Genomic DNA, 20,814 nt, shown 5'->3' with positions numbered 1-20,814 from the left:
TCTTCACACTCTATACGTCTGACAAAGGACTGATATCCAGAATCTACAGCAAACTCAAATCAGTAAGAAAAAAAAAATCCCATCAAAAAGTGGGCTAAAGACATGAATAGACAATTCTCAAAAGAAGATAGACAAATGGCCAACAAACATGAAAAAATGCTCAACATCACTAATGATCAGGGACATGCAAATCAAAATCACAGTGCGATACCACCTTACTCCTGCAAGAATGGCCATAATAAAAAAATAAAAAAACTGTAGATGCTGATGTGGATGCAGTGAACAGGGAACACTTCTATACTGCCGATTTCAATGTTAACTAGTACAGCCACTGTGGAAAACAGTGTGGAGATTCCTTAAAAAACTAAAAGTAGAACTACCATTTGATCCAGCAATCTCACTACTGGGTATCTACCCAGAGGAAAAGAATCATTATTTGAAAAAGATAATTGCACACATGTGTTTATAGCAGCACAGTTCACAATTGCAAAACAATGGAGCCAACCCAAATGCCCATCAATCAGCGAGTGGATAAAGAAACTGTGGTATATATGGAATACTACAGAGCCATAAAAAGGAATGAATTAACAGCATTTGCAGTGACCTGGATGAGACTGGAGACTGTTACTCTAAGTGAAGTAACTCAGGAATGGAAAGCAAACATCATATGTTCCCACTGATATGTGGAAGCTAGGCTATGAGGACACAAAGGCATAAGAATGATACAGTGGACTTTGGGGACTTGCGGGGGAAGAGTGGGAGAGGGGCAAGGGATAGAAGACTACAAATATGGTGCAGTGTCTACTGCTTAGGTGATAGATGCACCAAAATCTCACAAATCACCACTAAAGAACTTAGTCATGTAACCAAATACCACCTGTACCCCAGTAACTTGTGGAAAAAAAAATAATGTATATGTATTGTGGATCTAGATAAAGCATAATCATCTTAAAGTTGAATAGCATCTTTGGAGACCATCAAGTCCAAACTCACTTTTTACAGGTGCAGAAAATGTAGCCTGAAGGAAGTACATGACTGTTGTAAGAGTTACCCACTTAGTGAATTAGGACATTGAAACCTGTGTTCTTGCTCCCGGTTTGATTTTCTTTCTGACACATTTTACTCCCTTCTGATTGGACAAGTTTGAAAATCCTTTGAGAATTTTCTTTTCAAATCTATATCTTTTTAGGAAATTGGAGATCTACTGTATCTTTTAGCACTCTGACAATTCACAAGTGTCACTTTTATACAGTTATAAACTTTATTCAGTTAACATTTATTAGTCTGGGCACGATGGCTCACATCTATGGTCCCAGCTCTTTGGGAGGCCAAGGCAGGAGGACTGTCTGAGTCCAGGAGTTCAAGACCAGCCTGGGCAATATAGTGAGACCCTGTCTCTAACAACAACAACAGAAACATTTATTATGCCAGATACTAGTTTTATAAAGGCTAGTAAGACCAAAATCCCTGCCCAAAGAATTTGTGTTACCTAACAAGAGTGAAGATCTGTGTAGTCACAAAATTAAGAGTGTGACTTTAATAAAATTAAGGTGGAGAAAATGTTGAAAAAAGCAGTCAGGTATTTGATATAAAAATGCACATGTGGTTCTCTAGCGTTCTCACAAACATGCCTCAAGCATTCATTAGCCTACTGGTTTACCCCTCAACATACACCTGATCTAATTCTACAGTAATTTCTCTATAACTTATAAAAGACCTTACGAGGCGCTATTTGACATAAACGTTGGATAATACAAATTACATATTTTCCAAGAATGTAATCATTGTTGGAAGCCAGATTGAGTTGCTGGTATCTACTGTTCTTATTTCAGGGCAGAAGAACCTTCAGATTGGTGACAGGTAAAAGAGGGTTCATTTTGCTATTGTTTACTTTTGTGGATGTTTGAAAATTTCTGTAATAAAAAGTTAAAGAGGAAAAAAGTCATATTTCTTTTTACCTTCCATTCATTCAACAAATATTTGAGTATCTATTGTGTATTTATTGAGTAACTATTATCCTAGGCTGTGCTGTCTAATGTAGTAACCACATGTGACTGTTTAGATTTAAATTTTGATTAATTTAAATAGAATAAAATAAATGGTTCAGCTCCTCAGTCACACTAGTTATATTTCTTTTATTTTTTACTTTTATTTATTTATTTTTTTTGAGACAGAGTCTCGCTCAGTCACCCGGGCTGGAGTGCAGTGGCACGATCTCGGCTCACTGCAAGCTCTGCCTCCTGGGTTCACGCCGTTCTCCTGCCTCAGCCTCCTGAGTAGCTGGGACTACAGGCACCCGCCACTATGCCCCGCTAATTTTTTTTTGTAGTTTTAATAGAGATGGGGTTTCACCATGTTGGCCAGGATGGTCTCGATCTCCTGACCTTGTGATCTGCCCGTCTCGGCCTCCCAAAGTGCTGGGATTACAGGCTGGAGCCACCGTGCCTGGCCACACTAGTTATATTTCAAGTGCTAAGTAACTACATGTGCTAGTTGCTATTGTATTGTACAGTGCAAATGTAGAACATTTCCATTACCACAGAAAGTTCTCTTGGAACTGCTAGAGGCTGGAAGAAAACAAAGTTCCTGCCCTCATGAGCATTCATTCTAGCTTAGAGGTGGAATGAAACAGGGAACTACATTGTAACAAATGCAGTAGAGAATGATGAAACTGGGTATGGTGAAAGCGAGCCCTAGGATAGGGAAGTGATGGTTACTGTTTTAATTTAGGATGTTTCAGAGATAAAGATATTTGAGCAGAGACCTGAGGAAGTGACAAACAGAGCTATGCAGTTGTCTGGGGGAAGAGCATTAGGGACAATGGGGATGGCAAGTGCACAGACTCTGAGGCAACAGAGGCTAACATGTTCCAGGAAAATCAGGGAGGCCAGAGTCATGGGAGTCAGTGGGGGAGTAGGCAAGAAAGAGGATGGTAGGAGAGGAAGTCAGAGGTAATGGGAGGCCAGGTACTGTGGGACCTTGTAGGCCACTGTAACACTTTGATGTGGCTAAGATGGGAAACTACCAGAGGATTTTGAATATAGAGGAGTAATATGATTGGACTCATATTTTAAAAGTGTCACTGATGGCTGTGTTAAGAGTAGACACAAGAGAATAGGGGGCAAGGTGGCAGACAGGGGACCAGTTACAAGACTCCAGTGATAATCCAGGCAAGCGATGGCAGTGGCTTAAACTAGGGTGGTTTTGGAAGAGAGAATTGGTTGGATTCTGGATTTATGTTGAAGGTTGAGCTGACACAGGATTTGCTGATGGATTGTATGTGGTATATGAAAAGAGAGTAATCAAGAATGACTATTAAGGTTTTTGGCCTGAGCAGTTGGAGGGATTAAGTTGCTAGTTACAGAGTTGAGAAAAAAGTGAGAGAAGCTAGTTTGGAAGATAAATCAGGAGCTCGGTTTTGGTTATATTGCCCCCTCTTCCCAACCCCTGTGGACCTATGTTGGCTTTATTTTGGTTACAGATTATATTGTTTGTGATACTTCTGCCACATTCATGTGGAGTTGTTGAGGAGTTATATATATATTTTTGGAGTTCATGGGAAGGTCCAGGCTGAAGGTATAAATTTGTGAACCATCAGCATATAGATTGCATTTAATACCATGAGACTGAATGAGATTACCTAGAAAATGAAGATAGAGAGAAAAAGAGATTTGAAGCCCACGTCTTGGAACATTCAAACATTTATAGATTGGGGAGATGGGAAGGAGCAACAAAAGTGATGAAGAAGGAGCAACCGGTGATGTAAGAGAGAATAGAGGAAGAGTGATTTTCCAGGTTGCATGTAAAGAAAGTGTTTCAAGAAGGAGGAGACACTTGAGCCCAGGAGTTTGAAGCAGCAGTGAGCTATGATTACACCACTGCACTCCAGCCTGGCTAACGGAATGAAACTCTGTCTCTTGCCTACCTCCCACAAAAAAAAAAAAAAAAAAAAAGGGGGGAAGTCAGTATTATCCTGATACCCAAACCAGACTAAAACATCGCAGAGAAGAAATTACAGGCCGGGCACAGGGGCTCACGCCTGTAATCCCAGTACTTTGGGAGGCCAAGGTGGGAGGATTGCTTGAGCCCAGGAGTTTGAGACCAGTCTAAGCAACACAGGGAGACCCCGTCTCTCTATAAAAAGCAAAAAAACTATTCAGGCATGGTGGGTCATGCCTGTAGTCCCAGCTATTCAGGAGACTGAGGTAGGAGGATCTGCTTGAGGTTGGGAGGTCGAGGCTACAGTGAACTGTGATTGTGACACTGTACTCCAGCCTGGGCAACAGAGCAAGACCAAGAAAAGAGAGAGAGAGAGAGAGAAAGGAGAGGGAGGGAGGGAAGAAGGAGAAGGAGAGACAGAGGGGAGAGAGAAAAAGGGAAGGGCGGAGGGAGGGAGGGAGAGAATGAAGGAAGGAAGGAAGGAAGGAAGGAAAGAAGGAAGGAAGGAAGGAACAAAACAAAAATAAAAAGGATTACACACCGTGACCAAGAAGGATTTAGCCCAGGAATGCAAGGTTAGTTTAACATCAAGAATCAATCAATGTAATATAACATATCAGTAGAATATGGAAAGAAACCATATGATCATCTCAATAGAGACAGTAAAAGCCTTTAACATCTTTTCATGATAAAAACATTTTTAAACAACTAGGGATAGAAGGAAACTTCCTCACCTGATAAAAAGCATCTGTGAAAACCACAAATAACATCATACTCAGTGACCAGAGACTGAATGCTTTCTCGTAAGATTAGGAACAAGACAAGGATGTCTGCTCTTGCCACTTATTCAGCATCGTACTAGAGGTTCTAACCAGGGCAGTTAGGCAAGAAAAAGAAACGACATCCAAATTGGAAAGGATGAAGTAAAACTATCTTTTATTTGCAGATGATATGATCCTATATATAGAAAGTACCGGCTGGGCACAGTGACTCATGCCTGTAATCCCAGCACATTGGGAGGCCGAGGCAGTCAGATCAACTTCAGGCCAGGAGTCAAGACCAGCCTGGCCAACATGGTGAAACCCTGTCTCTACTAAAAATACAAAAATTAGCCAGGCATGGTGGTGCACGCCCATAACCCCAGCTACTCGCGAGGCTGAGGCAGGAGAATCGCTTGAACCTGGGAGGTGGAGGTTGCAGTGAGCCATGATAGCACCACTGCACTCCAGTCTGGGCAACAGAGGGAGACTCCGTCTCAAAAAAAAAAAGGGTACTAAAGAAGCTACCAAAAAACTACTAGAGCTAACTAATAAATGAATTCAGCAAAGTTGTAGGATACAAAATGAATGCACAAAAAATCAGTTGTGTTTCTGTATACCAGCAATGAGTGACCTAAAAAGGAAATTAGAAAAATGATTCTATTTACAATAGCATCTAAAAGAATAAAATACCTAGGAATAAACTTAACCAAGAAGATGAAATATTTAACACACTGAACATTATAAATATTGCTGAAAGAGCCAGCTCGATGGCTCACATCTGTAATCTCAGCACTTTGGGAGCCTGTAATCCCAGCACTTTGGGAGGCTGAGGCGGGCGGATCAGGAGGTCAGGAGATCAAGACCATCCTGGCTAACATGGTGAGACCTCGTCTCTACTAAAAATGCAGAAAATTAGCCGGGCATGTTGGCGGGTGCCAGTGGTCCCAGCTACTTGGGAGACTGAGGCAGGAGAATGGCGTGAACCCAGGAGGTGGAGCTTGCAGTGAGCTGAGATTGCGCCACTGCACTCCAGCCTGGGCCACAGAGTGAGACTCCATATCAAAAAATACATATATGTGTGTGTATATATATATAGCTGAAAGAAATTAAAGACCTGAATAAATGGAAAGCTGTCCCATGCCCATGGATTGAAGACTTAACATTGTTAAGATGACAGTACTCCTCAAATTGATCTAAAGTTTCAAAACAATCCCTATCAAAATTCCTGTTGCCTTTTTTTTTTTCTTTTTGCAGAAATTAACAAGCTGATTCTAAAATTCGTATGGAAATGTAAGGACCCAAAATAGCCAAAACAATCTTGGAAAAAAAACAAAGTTGGAGCATTCACACTTTCCAGTTTCAAAACTTACCACAAAGCTCCAATAATCAAGACATTGTGGTACTGGCATAAGGCTAGGCATATAGATTGATGGAATACAATTGAGAGTCCAGGAGTTAACCCTTACATTTATAGTTAATTGACTTTCAACAGGAATACCAAGACGATTCAGTGGGCAAAAGAACAGTTTTTTGTTTTGTTTTTTAACAAGTAGTGTTGGAGCAACTGGATATCCACATGCAAAAGAATGAAGATGGAGCCTTCCCTCACACCTACACAAAAGTTGATTTACAGTGAATCATAGACCCAAATGTAAGAGCTAAAACTACTAAACTTTTAGAAAAAAAACAGGAGTAAATCTTCATGCTGCAGGTAGATCCAGTAAGACGAGGGCTGAGAGAGAATTGATCTTGGTTTTAGCAATGTGGAAGCCATTGGTGACCTTGACAAGAACTTTTTTTTTTTTTTTGAGACGAGGTCTCACTCTGTCACCAGGGCTGGAGTGCAGTGGGGCTCACTGAAACTTCTGCCTCCCAGGTTCAAGTGATCCTCCCACTTCAACCTCCCGAGTAGCTGGAACTAAAGGCATGCGCCACCACACCCGGCTGATATTTGTATTTTTAGTAGAGACGGGGTTTTGCCATGTTGCCCAGGCTGGTCTCACATTCCTGATCTCAAGTGATCTGACTGCCTCAGCCTCCCAAAGTGCTGGGATTACAGGTGCGAGCCACCACATCTGACCAACAAGAGCTCTTTTAGTAGAGTGGTGGAGGGGGTTCAAGAGAGAATGGGAGGAGGCCGGGCATGGTGGCTCATGCCTGTAATCCCAGCGCTCTGGGAGACCAAGATGGGCAGATCACTGGAGATCAGGAGTTTGAGATCAGCCTGGGCAACATGGCAAAACCCCATCTCTACTAAAAATAAAATTAGCAGGGCATAGTGGCATGCGCCTGTACTCCCAGCTACTCAGGAAAATCGCTTGAACCCGGGAGGTAGAGGTTGCAGGGAGCCAAGAGAGAGCGCACCACTGCACTCTAGCCTGGGCGACAGAATGAGACTCCATCTCAAAAAAAAAAAAGCCGGGCGCGGTGGCTCAAGCCTGTAATCCCAGCACTTTGGGAGGCCGAGATGGGCGGATCACGAGGTCAGGAGATCGAGACCATCCTGGCTAACACGGTGAAACCCCGTCTCTACTAAGAAATACAAAAACTAGCTGGGCGAGGTGGCGGGCGCCTGTAGTCCCAGCTACTCGGGAGGCTGAGGCCGGAGAATGGCGTGAACCCGGGAGGCGGAGCTTGCAGTGAGCTGAGATCCGGCCACTGCACTCCAGCCTGGGTTACAGAGTGAGACTCCGTCTCAAAAAAAAAAAAAAAGCCAGACTTTTTTTGGTGGCTCCCGCCTGTAATCCTAGCACTTTGGGAGGCGGAGGCAGGTGGATCACTTGAGGTCAGGAGTTCAAAACCAGCCTGGCCAACATGGTGAAACCCCATCTCTACTAAAAATACAGAAATTAGCCAGGCATGCTGGCGGGTGCCTGTAATCCCAGCTACTTGGGAGGCTGAGGCAGGAGAATTGCTTGAACCTGGGAGGCAGAGGTTGTAAGAGCAAGAATGAGAGGAAATAAATTGGAGACAGTGATTATAGACAGCTTTGAGGAGGTTTGCTGTAATGGGAATAGAGAAATGGGACAGCTGCTGGAAGGTTTGAGAGAGAGTTTTAAGATAGGAGATATATTTTGTATGTTAATGGAAATGATCCTGTAGAGAGGTAAAAATGGATGTTGCAGGAAAGAGGTAAGAATTGCTGGTCAGTATACAAGTAAGGAGGGGTTGGTGTGACGGATAGAGGGAAGGCAGGACGTATGAGTATAGTTGCAGGGAGGTAAGGGGTGAGAGCATGTGCAGAGTCCTCATGTGAGTGCTTCTATGTTATTTTATGACATTTTTTATCAATGAAGGAGCCGAGAGTGATAAGATGTAGGAGGAGATGGAGGTTTGAGAAAAGAGAGGGTAAGAAAAAGTTACCTCAGAGAGTGAATGGACTAGGAAAGCGTAGTTGCACTGTCAGGTAGCCGAAAAGACCCACAGGTTACTAGTAATGATATGAAAGTGAGGCCAGTTTGCAAGATCTGGTCTTTCTCTCACCACATTCATCCATGTGGATGCAGGTACTGAGATTTAACATGACTTGGGGTTTTGCCACAGCAGGTAAATAATCCCATGCCAACAATTCCAAGATTAAAAATCTGAAAACTCGTAGTTTTTGTTTGTTTTGGTAAGTTTGGCAAACTGTTGTGGTGGCAGCACCTGATCTGAATGAGTATGAAGCTATTTATAGGCTTTACTTATCAGATTTATGTGGGAATATATATTTTGCTACAGAAATTTTGTGTTTGACTTTGGGGTGCTGCCCCAGACTCTGCGGACACATTTATGACATATGCAGTGTATTACCTTTCTAAAATATGAAACATTCTGAATTCCAAGATACATCTATCCCTAAGGGATTGTGGGTCTGTATGACAAAGGGACAGCTTGCAGGGGAGTTCAGGGTATATATCGGGGGTGATTATCCTGATGGATTCTGGAATCTCATTCACCTGGGTAAGGAGGGAAGTGAGCACAGGACGAGAGGAAGAGGGATGCTGAAAAGGTGACAGGATTGATGGTTTATTGATTCTGGTGGGGCTGAAGAATTATTGGCATCTGAAGGCTAGAGGGAGAATGCTGGAAATATAGGGAGAGATTTATTTCAGCTAGGCTTTTGGTTCTTAAGGGACATAATCACAGAATACCAGTTAGTACTACCCTTTCAGTTTCTTACTTGTGAATCCTTCTCTAGTTCAGAATGACTTCCTCTTTATTCTTTAAACATAAATGACATATAGTAAAAGAAACCTTGCTAAATAAAGAATGCTAAAAAATAGTAACTGAGCTGGTATCCGAGAGGATCTATAACCCTTCTTCCTGCCTTTATTATAAATGGAGGGGGAGGTACACACCAAGACATCCATCTAGTGACCAATGGGCAGAATTTTTGAAGTGGGAGCTCTTGGAAAATCTAAACAACAGCACCTTCCGTACATTGTTACTTTTAGTATGGATTAGAAAGCGTGGCTTGCTGGGTACAGTGGCTCACTCCTGCAATCCCAACACTTTGGGAGGTCAAGGTGGGAAGACTGCGTGAACCCAGGAGCTTGAGACTAGCCTGGGCAACATAGTGAGACCCCATCTCTATAAAAAAATAAACAGTAAAAAAATTAACCAAGCATGGTGGCTTGCGCCTGTGGTCCCAGCTATTCAGGAGGCTGAGGTGGGAAGATCAATTGAGCACAGGAGTTCGGGGCTGTACAGTAAACTATGATGTGCCACTGCACTCCAGCCTGAGTGACAGAGCAAGACCCTGTCTCTAAAAAAAAAAAAAAAAAAAAAGATTTCCTTAAATTTAAAAAAGAACAAAAGAGGGCCAGGTGTGGTGGCTCTTGCCTGTAATACCAGCACTTTGGGAGGCCAAGGCGGGTGGATCAGCTGAGGTCAAGAGTTCAAGACCAGCCTGACCGACATGATGAAACCTTATCTCTACTGAAAACACAAAATTAACTGGGCATGGTGGTGCATGCCTGTAATCCCAACTACTAGGGAGGCTGAGGCAGGAGAATCTCTTGAACCCGGGAGGCTGAGATTTCAGTGAGCTGAGATCACACCACTGCACTCCTGCCTGGGCAACAAGAGCAAAACTCCATCTCAAAAAAAAAAAAAAAAAGGAAAGAATTGCATAAGTCAGTCACTTAGTCCTTGTAAAATTCCTTTTATTTGTTGGAAACAGAAAAGCAAATTGGCAAGAAGTTCTTTAGCATTCGAATTGCTTAATTCTTACTCTGTCTTCACTCATCAGGGCCTAATACTGATAGTGATTTACTTACACTTCTAGTTAATAATTAGACATTGGGAGACACTATATATCATGCCTAATGGAATATATGGGGTCTGATGAGAAAGTTTTCTGTGTTGACTAATAAATTTTAACCCAAATGGCCAAGCTTAGTGAAATATTATGGCCTTTGAGGTATTTTAGGGCTTGTGCTGAGAAAATAGTACTGCTTTATTCAATGAATGAATTTATCCTTTCTTCCAAATCATAGGCCTTAGCACTAGCTCCAGAGTGGAGGCATGCTGCAACGCAGAATCAAAAAGTGGAAAAACTAATCAAATCCTTAAAGACCGAGGGCAGTGAGGCAGAATTAGGCTAACTTCTTCAGTGGTAGCCTCTAGCTATACATTCTATTTGAGTAACCAAAGGTGGACTATTTGTAACTTTAGTATTAAGATGCTTCTTAGACCTTATTCGCACATCCTGATTTCCTTTCATTCTTCCCTGTATTATTATTGTAAATATTGCACTTCCCCTTGCAAAAGGTGGCTGCTTTTCATGCTTGTTGACAAGATCTAGAAGACTGCTTGCTACTTGACTCTTTGGTTTTAGGAATATTATTTTGAGAGAGGGTCTCACTCTGTCACCCAGGCTGGACTGTAGTGGTACAGTCATAGCTCACTGCAGCCTCACACTCCTGTGTTCAAGCTATCTTTACACCTTAGCCTCCTAAGTAGCTAGGACTATGGGTGTGTGCCACCATACCTGGCTAATTTAAATTTTTTTTTTTTTTTTGTAGAGACAAGGTCTCAGTATGTTGCCTAGGCTGGTCTCAAACTACTGGCCTCAGGTGATTCCCCCTGCCTCAGCCTTCCAAAGTGTTGGGATTACAGGCATGAGCCACTGTGCCCAGCCCTTAGAAATATTATTGAATGATCACCGTATGCAAAGGCAGTGGTGGAGTTCCAGGTATTGGGGTGAGAGTTTCAGTCAGACGTATCCCCTGTCTGCAAGAAGCTTATAGTCAGGCAAGCAAGATGACATAAACATAAATAACCAAAATGCTTGGTGAGTGTGTATTGAAGAATTCAGAAGAGGGAGAAAAGTAATAGTTTCAGGGAATTAGAGAAGGCTCCAGGGAAGAGGACATGGCATTTGATCTGGGCTTTCAAAGAAGGATAGCCAGCATTTTAGATATTCTGAGGTTGGGAGGAGGCCTTCTATATAAAGGAATTGTGTAATCAGGGGATTGTGGGGGAGCTGAAGGTCAGGGAAGGAGAATCGTGGATAGTTCAAACAGAATAAATGATAAAGGAGAGGATGACTTTTGCTCCAGTTTCTCATGGTCTAGTTTGGAAAAGTCCTATAACCAATAACGTACTTTTAAAATGTATGACTTACTATTTTTGTGGATTTTCTTTATTGTTACATTTTTATCTTTTCACTCTTATTTGTTACCTATGTTTGAAAATCAGTAGAAAGGAAAATTGAATTACTGTACTTGTTTGTTAGCAGCTGTGGCAATTTAGCTGTGGAAGATGATTTATTTTACCCTAAATGGGGTTTAGGGATTATCTATGAGGATGATCTGATGTTCACCATATTTCTGTTTATTGAATACTAATGTTTTGCTGAGTGCTTTACTTTTATCATCTTTTTAAGTCCCAAAACAACTTAGTGAGGTATAATTACCACTTTATAAGATGAGGAAACTGAATCTCAGGGAGCTCAAGGAACTTGTCTCAAACTACACAGGTAGTAAAGGGCAGAGCTGGAATTCAAGACAGGTAAATCAGACTCTTTGGCAGATAGTTACACTTAGATTGAACTGTGCAGTACACACTTCACAGAAGAGAATATTCATACCTAGAAGCATTAGATCTTAGAGAGTGGGAGATGGAAACTTGTAACTGGTATTTGACAAGCCTATTTCATAGATAAAAGCTATTTAAATAGAAAACCCTGTAACTAGGCTGGGCATGGTGGCTCATCCGGTATAATTCCAGCAGTGTGGGAGGCTGATGCAGGAAGATCACTTGAGGCCAAGAGTTCAGGACCAGCCACGGCAACATAGACAGACCCCATCTCTACCAAAACTAGAAAAAATTAGCTGGGCATGCATGCCTGTAGTACTAACTACTCCAAAGGCTAAGGTGGGAACTTGGAAGGTCAAAGGCACAGTGAGCTATGATCATGCCACTGCACTCCAGCCTGAGCAACAAAGCAAGGCCCTGTCTCTAAAACCACACAACTGTAACTGAAATTAATTCAGACCTTTATTACAAAGATGTCAAGACATCTGTCTTGCAGTAAAAGGACCAGCTTAAAGAGACTACAGGAAAGGTTAAGGGTTGGGGGGAGTATAGAGGAAGCACCAAAGATGTACTTGCTCTCATTTCCTGAGAAGAACCAACTTTTTCCTTTAGGAAATGTTGGGAGCAAGGGAAAGAGGGAGGTCTATATCTAAAATTATATAGACCTTTTCCTTTAGGAAAGAGGGAGCGTAGGTCTGTATCATTTTAATAGTCAAAGAATGAGTTTAAATAGTTAAATGGCTTTTTTGTTTTGGTTTGGTTTTTGGGTCTTGGTTGTTTTTGAGACGGAGTTTCAATCTTGTTGCCTAGGCTGCAGTGTAGTGGCGCAATCTCGGTTCACTGCAACCTCCACCTCCTGGGTTCAAGTGGTTCTCCTGCCTCAGGCTCCCAAGTAGCTGGGATTACAGGCATCTGACACCATGCCCCGCTAATTTTTTTTTTTTTTTGGATTTTTAGTAGAGATGGGGTTTCACCATGTAGGCCAGGCTGGTCTCGAACTCCTGACCTCAGGTTATCCACCCACCTCGGCCTTCCAAAGTGCTAGGATTACAGGTGTGAGCCACTGTGCCTGGCCCCAGTTAAATGTTTTTTGTTTGTTTTAAATTCAAGTACTCTTGGAATGGGGGCTGGGGGGAAAAGATAATTCTCATCCACTTAAAACCATCCAGGTTTGTTAAATAGACCAGTCTATGTGTTTGTTGTGTAGGTCACCTGGCCTATGTAAGACTTGTGAGAAGAATATTGTGTGGGGAAGTCATTTCATTGAAAATGGCAATGACAAAGATATGTTCAAAAACAACTGATGAAAAATAGATAGGTTTCTCTATTCCTAGGTAGATAATAGTAGCCTGGATTAGAGCCAGGTTATTGTATATTGACTCCTTTTGTGTAAAAACACTGAAACGGTATGTGTGTGTGGTGGGAGAAATGATAAAGCAAACACAAATTTGGTATTTTCTCTCAGAAATAATTGTTTTCCGGCCGGGCGTGGTGGCTCACGCCTGTAATCCCAACACTTTGGGAGGCCGAGGCAGGCGTATCACGAGGTCAGGAGATCAAGACCATCCTGGCTAACATGGTGAAACCCCGTCACTACTAAAAATACAAAAAAATTAGCTGGGCGTGGTGGCGGGCGCCTGTAGTCCCAGCTACTCGGGAGGCAGAGGCAGGAGAATGGCGTGAACCCAGGAGGTGGAGCTTGCAGTGAGCTGAGATCGCGCCACTGCACTCCAGCCTGGGCGACAGAGCGAGACTCCGTTTCAAAATAATAATAATAATAATAATAATTGTTTTCCCCTCTGTGTATATATGGAGCTAGCTCCTTCAAGGGGTCCCTGCAGGGGATGGAGTGGCGATTGTGTTCAGATGGAGTCTCTGCTGTCACACAGCACACAGTCAGCAAGGGGAGGAAGTAGACGTTCATCAAGGAGTCCATGAGTGCAATGTATAGTAAGAACAGCAAAAGTATGGTGCGTGTGTGTGAGTGCAGCTGTGGTTAAGAAAGGTTTCCCTCAGGAAGAGATGATGAAGCGATTTAACAAATGAGTAGAGGAGGAGGCGTGGGAGGTCAATGGCTAGCGAAGCCTGTTCCCACAGTGCATATGCAGAAACAGCCTCTGGTGTGAGGGCCCACAGAGCATTTCACATACAGAATGAAGCCTGGTGGGACTGCAACACAGAGGCGGAAGGTGGGTTAGACTGGAGAGGTAGACAAGGGGCCTAGTGGTTAAATGTCCTGACACATTTGCTTTTTGAAAATACTACTCTGAGTACAATGAGGAAACAAAAATGGAGGAGGGATAAGAGTAAATGAGAGGAAATCATTACACTGCCTCAGGTGAGACCATGTCTCTTTTATTCTTGTTTCTCCAGTGTACTCAAAAAATATGTATGAGGACCGGACATGGTGGTTTACGCCTATAATCCCAACACTTTAGGAGGCCAAGACGAGTGGATCACCTGAGGTCAGGAGTTCGAGACCAGCCTGATCAACATGGAAAAACCCCGTCTCTACTAAAAATACAAAAACTAGCCTGGCGTGGTGGCGCACGCCTGTAATTCCAGCTACTCGGGAGGCTGAGGTGGGAGAATTGCTTGAAACCGGGAGGTGGAGGTTGTAGTGAGCAGAGATAGCACCACTGCACTCCAGCCTGGGTGACAGAACGAGACTCTGCCTCAAAAAAAAAAAAGTATGGGGTGAACGAAGATGATAGTACTGGGTAGAGGCAGTGAAGATGGAGAAAAGTGGACAAATTCGTGAATATAAGACTTGAGATAGATGAGATATTGGATGTAAGGGAAGAGGAATTTCCAGGGATAACTCTTAGGTCATTGACGCCTTGAGAACAGAAGGAAGTTCTTGGGGGGAAACCCTGTGGAATGAGAAGAGAAGAAAGATTGGAACTGAGTCGTGAGGAGTGGCGGCATTTAATGGCTGCCTAGAGGGGCTGACTGAATGTGGAGTAAAGGCAGAGAAATGCCTCACTGATACCAAGAAAAGAGTGTTTCGGTGAGGTGAGAACATCCATTGTCAGTTGCTGCTTCAAGAAGTCTAATAGGACAAGTAGTGCCAGATGCCCATTAGACATGGAGATCTTGAGACCTTAGCACAGGTTGTTTGAGTAGCATAATGGAAGCAGAAATATTAGGTGGTAGAGCTGTTTGTTCGGGAGTAAATGGGCAACGTGGAGTGGGAACATACAGTTGGGGAGTGGGTCATTTTGTGCCAATTTTGTACTATAGGTATGTATAGTAATTCCTTCCCAACTATTTGAAATTGTAGTATATGCAGTTTATTTTTTGTATGCCTCAAATATGGTGTATAAAAATTGCAAGTGACTTCTTTTGGGGCTAACTTTTTTTTTTTGAGTTGGAGTCTCACTCTGTTGCCCAGGCTGGAGTGCAATGGCACAATCTCAGCTCACTGCAACCTCTGTCTCCCGAGTTCAAGCAATTTCTCCTGCCTCAGCCACCCTAGTAGCTGGGATTACAGGCATGTGCCACCATGCCCAGCTAATTTTTACTAGAAACAGGGTTCGCCATCTTGGCCAGGCTGGTCTCGAACTTCTGGCCTCAAGTGGTCTGCCTGCCTCGGCCTCCCAGAGTGCTGGGATTACAGGCGTGAGCCACCACGCCCGGCCCTTTTGGGAATAACTTGAAATACTAGGGAGCTGAGAACCAAAAAAGTGGTAAAGCAGGAGGTAGAGCAAAAATAGATATATTTTCACTAAGAATTCTTGTGGGAGAGAGAGGGAATTTACAGGAAAAGTAAACTCAATCCTTTGAGTCTGATTTTGTATCTCCCAGTGAGGCAGTTTGAGGAACCCTGACTCAGCGAGGCCAAGTAAGTTCGATAGAGGGTTGCCCCAAGCTTTTTCCATCTCAAGCATCTGTGGCTATGAACTGTGGAAGCCTAAAAAGTAGGAATCAATAACTCTGGGTCACAAATTCAGAAAGCCAAGGAATATGTGGTCATAAAGCCAAAATGCTTTTAAAATTACTTGGTTTTTCAACAAGGGTGCCAAGACAGCTCAGTGGAGAATAGTCTTTTTAACAAATGGTATGATTGGATGTCCACATGTAAAAGAATGAAGTCGGACCCCTCCCTTACACTATATATAAAAATTAACTCAAAATGGATCATAGACCTAAATATAAGAGCTGCGCTATTAATTATAAACCTCTTAGAAGAAAACATAGGAGTAGAGCTTCATGACCTTGGGTTAGGCAATGGTTTCTTAGATACAAATCAAAAATACAAATGACAAAAGAAAAAATTGGACTATATGAAAATTAAAAACTTTTCTGCTTCAAATGATACTATCAAGAAAGCGAGAAGACATTACAGGAGGGAAATGAGTAAGGGACTGGTATCTAGAATATATAAAGAACTCTTACAGCTCAATAACAAAAAGACAAATAACCTCATTTTAAAATGGGCAAAGGGTCTGAATAGACATTTCTCCAGTAAAGATATACAAATGGCCAGTAAGCACAGGAAGATGCTTTGCATCATTAGCCATTAGGGAAATGCAAATCAAAGCTGCAATGAGAATGTATCATATCAGCTAGGATGACTGTCAGTCAGCGTTTACATTATTATTACAAGTAAATGTTATTCTCAAGTGTCTTAGTCTGTTCTGCATTGCTATGAAGGAATACCTGAGAATGGGTAATTTTTGAGGAAAAAAGGTTTCTTTGGCTCACTTTTCTGCTCCTGGGAAGATTGGGCTTCTAAAGTGGAAGCCTCAGGCTGCTTCTGTTCATGAAGGAAGGCGGAGGGGAGCTGGCATGTGCACAGATCATGTGGCAAGAGAGGAGGCTAGAGGACTGAGGCATGCCAGGCTCTTTTCAACAGCCAGCTCCTGGGCTCTAATAGAGCGGGAACTCACTCCCCACAACCAAGGGAGGACTTTCATCTATGCATGAGGGATCCACCTCCATGGCCCAGACACTTTCCATTAGGCCCCTCCAACATTGAGAGCAAATTTCAACATGAGGTTTGGAGGGGACAAACATCCCAACTATAGGAGCAAGCGCTATATTATGATTACATTTTTCTTACAAATTTGTTTTTTCCTAGGGCTAATAATGCTTGTTTTTAAAAGATTTGCTTAGTTTTCTGTGTAACTATTGCTGTTTTACCCTGTGTACTCCACATGCCTTGAATATATAAAATAACCTATCCTTTTGCACCTCTCTTCTGCTTTTGCCCCTTTGAGACCTCATCCTAGAGCTCTCTGGACTCTTCTGGCATGTCTGCACACCAGGCCTGCTGGCTGTATTCCTGGGACTTGCCTTTGCTTCTTCCCTGAGTTAGACCTCTCTTTTCTAATATCTTATGTCTTGATTTTTGTATACTCATTTACTGAAGTACATCTTCCTGTGAAAGAGTACATAGAAAGTAAATTGTTGAGTCCTTACGTGTTTGAAAAATGCATTTATGTAACTCTCATTATACTTGGTTAATAATTTGGCTGAGGAGGCAGAGGCTGCAATGAGCCGAAACTGCACCCCTGCACTCCAGCCTGGGTGACAGAGCAAGACTGTCTCAATAATAATAATAATAAGGCGGCTGTATGTGGAATTTGAGTCTGGAAGTCATTTTCCATAGAATTTTGAAGGTACCTTGCTGTCCTCTGCTATCTGCTCTTGCTATTGAGATGTGTTTTCCCATTCAGACTTCCATTCTTTAATATGTAGCGTGACTGTATAATTTATTATCAAAACTGGGACATGTAAGGTGCTAGCCTGACAACATATTAGGACAACAGGTGTAAACTGGGACTTTCTTGGTAAACTGGGACATATGGTCACCCTGTTTATATGTAACCTATTTTTTCTTTAACTGCTTAGGATCTTCTCTTGACCTCTGGTGTTCTATATTTCATGATGACGTGTCTTGACAAAGGCCCTTTTTTATTCATTGCACTAGGTCTTTGCAGGTGTATTCCTGTTCTTTCTATGATTTTGGAAAATTTTCAGTATTGCTTCAAACATTTTCTCCCAACCTTTGTTTGTTAGATGTTTGACTTTCTGGATTATCCTCTAAATTTTTGTCTTGTCTTGCAAATAAACAAGGGGATATTATCTTTTTGCTTTTTGGCTTTTTGTTTTATATCAGAGATTTTCATTCATCTTTAAGTTCTTCTGTTGGATTTTTAAAAATTTTCTGTTTAGTGTTTAATTTTTCATTTTAGTCTTTTTCACAGCATCCTGCTCTTATCAAAGTATACCCTCTCCTACTTCTGGGATATTCATTGTAAGTTTGGAGTTTTTTTTCTCCTTTTTAAGCATTTACTTTGTTCTCTGCATTGCTTCCTCGAGTCTCTTTTCTACTTGTTTGGTCTCTGCATGAGGATTCCCTCAGATGCAGGTGATCCTTAACTGTCTGTTCATATTTAAGAGTAAAGCATTAAAGTTTATTATTTAGAATCTCTGAAACTTGGGCAGAGCTTTTTGGCTTCTTTAAATATAATTATGTTGTGAATTGACTTCTTTGTTAGAGTAGCCTTGGATGTCAGAATTTGTATTTGTTTGCTTTGTTTTGTATATATCTGTTTGTGCTGCTATAGCAAAATACAACAGATTGGGTAATTTTAAAAGAATGGAAATTTACTTCTCACAGTTCTGGAGGCTGTAAAGTCCAAGAACAAGAAGCTGGCAGTTTCTATTGTCTGGTGAAGGCTGCTCTCTGCTTCCAAGATGGTGCCTTGATGCTGAATTCTCCTGAGGGAATTCATGTGGCAGAAGGTGGAAAGGCAAAAGGGACAGACTTCCTCCATCATGCCCTTTTAGAGGGATGCCTAATCCCATCCACAAGGGCAGAGCCTGTGTGACTCAATCACCTCCCAAAGGCCATTCCTTCCAATACTGTTGCATTGAGGATTAAGTATGTTCAACATATGGATTTTGGGGGACACATGCAGAAGACCATAGCAACTTCGAAATCTAATTTTGGTGGTGGGAGGGCAGACACCATTCAATTTCTTCCAGAAAAGGCTCCTCTGCTTTCCTAACTAGGAAATTATAGAATAGGCTGTTAGCTTTCTACAAATAAGGTGGGAGAAAGGGAGAGAGGTTTCAGAGAGTAACATAGAGCTTTTCCCTTGTACCTCATTCCAGCCTTCTTTGCCTGGTATCCTCTATTCTGGAACTTCTGTGGTTCAGTTTTTCCAAAGAATAAAATTTCTTTTTTCTCGCGAGCGGAGGTGGATGGTAGAGGTGGTTAGTCACTTGGCCGTGTGGGATAATGGAGAAGGGCCAAGTGGTTCTGTTCCTTCTCTTTTTCCCACCTTGCGTGGTAACTGCCAGAGAGCTGATCCTCACAGGAATTCTGCAGCCTAATACAATTGGCTTCATCTTCACTTTTATTCACTCTGGGCATTTGGGTGATAACTCCTGCATGTCCTTACTGTCTTGGAAAAATTTATGAAAATATGCACTCATTAGCTCTCCCTTTCTCTTTTTTCTTGTAAGTTAGTATTTATTTTATTCCTCAACTGTCTCTTAAAGGGGTTGAGAAGAGATAAACTAATGTGTTCAATCTGCCATTTTTAACTGTTTCTAGCATGCATTTTTTTCTAGTGAAAGTATTATAAATGTTGATTAGATGCTTAGTAGTACTATTAGTGCTGTTCCTCAGGTATATTGGTATGGGTTAAATAGGTTTCTGTGGCCGACCTGAAAACCTAACTGTATCTATGATTTTCCCCTAGGACTAGAGGTATAATCAAGCCTTTCTGAATTGATTCTCTGGAGGAATTTTAACAGACTAGAGCAAAAACATTTTATCTCTCTCTCCATTTTCCAAATCACATAGAAAATTACTACAAATACTGTATCATCATTGTTGAAATAAAAGGCTCTAATAATTGTATCAGAAACTTGAATTTTAGTAGAAAGGTTTATTTGTAAAGTTAAAGCTATACAAATTAAAATCAGAAAATTGAATTCTTCAGCCAATATCCTCAAATCTTTTTTTTTTAGCAACTTTTTTGAAAGCAATTTTATAATTAAATTTAAACCCAGTGATAATGGTAGCTGTGGGAAACAGTAATATTTGTTTAACTGTATTTTTTGTTGTTATTGCTTTCTTTTTCTTACCATGGACACAACAGAATCTTCTGAAATATTGGACTGAATAAACTACACCTAGCTAGATAGACCAATAAAACAATCTTCCAAGTCATGAATGAGTAAAAATAGTCATACAGAGCGCTTGTGTGTGAAAATGCAGCTCAGACTATATATAGTACACAAAGTGCTTGAAAGTAAATGCTGCACCAACTTGGTGTTGGAATTGTGGAGACCACTGCAAGTGTAATAGATCCACTGCAGTTGTGAGCTCCAATTTCCAGCCTTCGGCAAGGGCATATTCTTCCCGAGGATCACCCTGTTGTGCTGGGGCAGCCTTCCATGAGCACTTCCTCCCCAGTGACCCTGACTGCCCAGTCTCAAGGGATCTGAGAAAATTAGGAAAACCAGGAATGGTTGTTGTAATCTTTTGTGTGGCTGGAACAAGGTAAGGGCAATGAAATGCAATTATTCCATTATTTTCCTTCCTTTTTATTTTTCTTTCTCTTTTATTTCTTCTTTATAATTATTATTAACCACTCCCTCTCACTCCCCCTACTCCTTGCTTCTGACAGAATATTGACTGGGAACCAGAAGCCCATTTCTGCTTAGCCTTAAGGGCAGCTGTTTACACAGCAGCAGTGTTACATAGGTTTACTGTGTCGTATGTCTGTGTAACACTGGATTTGGATCTTGTATTTAGCTGCCAGAAGTGACTGTGATGAAGTAGGAGAGATAAACTGATAGATTGGCTGCCAGAAAGATGTTGGGAATCAATCAGATAAACAGGGTAGAGAAATAGCTTGCTGTTTTCTAGTGATAATAAAACCAGCGGCTTCTGGTCCCTGCATTCTTAAACATAATTGCTGTGGTAATAATGTCCAAAATAAGCAAATGAAAAAACATCACGGGAGGTTTTCTAATTGCAATTGAGATATCCTTTTCCCTTTTTCAATAAAGATTCATCTTTTGGAAGTGAATATTTTTATAAATTTATTTTACTTCTTCCAGTGCC

At 41.7% G+C, this 20,814-nt stretch overlaps 1 protein-coding gene across 3 annotated transcripts in view; it reads left to right on the top strand.

The window, feature by feature from the left end:
* AATF (apoptosis antagonizing transcription factor) overlaps nt 1–20,814 on the top strand; it is a 111,994-nt gene that overhangs the window by 52,682 nt on the left and 38,498 nt on the right. Inside the window, exon 9 of one of the 3 annotated variants that reach the window (XM_065532357.2) lies at nt 14,097–14,601. The exons of the other annotated variants lie outside the window; for them this stretch is intronic. Coding sequence (XP_065388429.1) covers nt 14,097–14,147 — 51 coding nt within the window. The 3' untranslated portion in view covers nt 14,148–14,601. Of the gene's footprint in view, nt 1–14,096; nt 14,602–20,814 lie in introns of those variants that run through there. 3 annotated transcript variants of the gene reach the window in all.

This window comes from Macaca fascicularis, chromosome 16 (genome assembly GCF_037993035.2).
Source record: "Macaca fascicularis isolate 582-1 chromosome 16, T2T-MFA8v1.1".
NCBI lineage: Eukaryota > Metazoa > Chordata > Mammalia > Primates > Cercopithecidae > Macaca > Macaca fascicularis.
The sequence above is the reverse complement of the archived record's forward strand: the minus strand, read 5'-3'. Positions and strand labels throughout refer to the sequence as shown.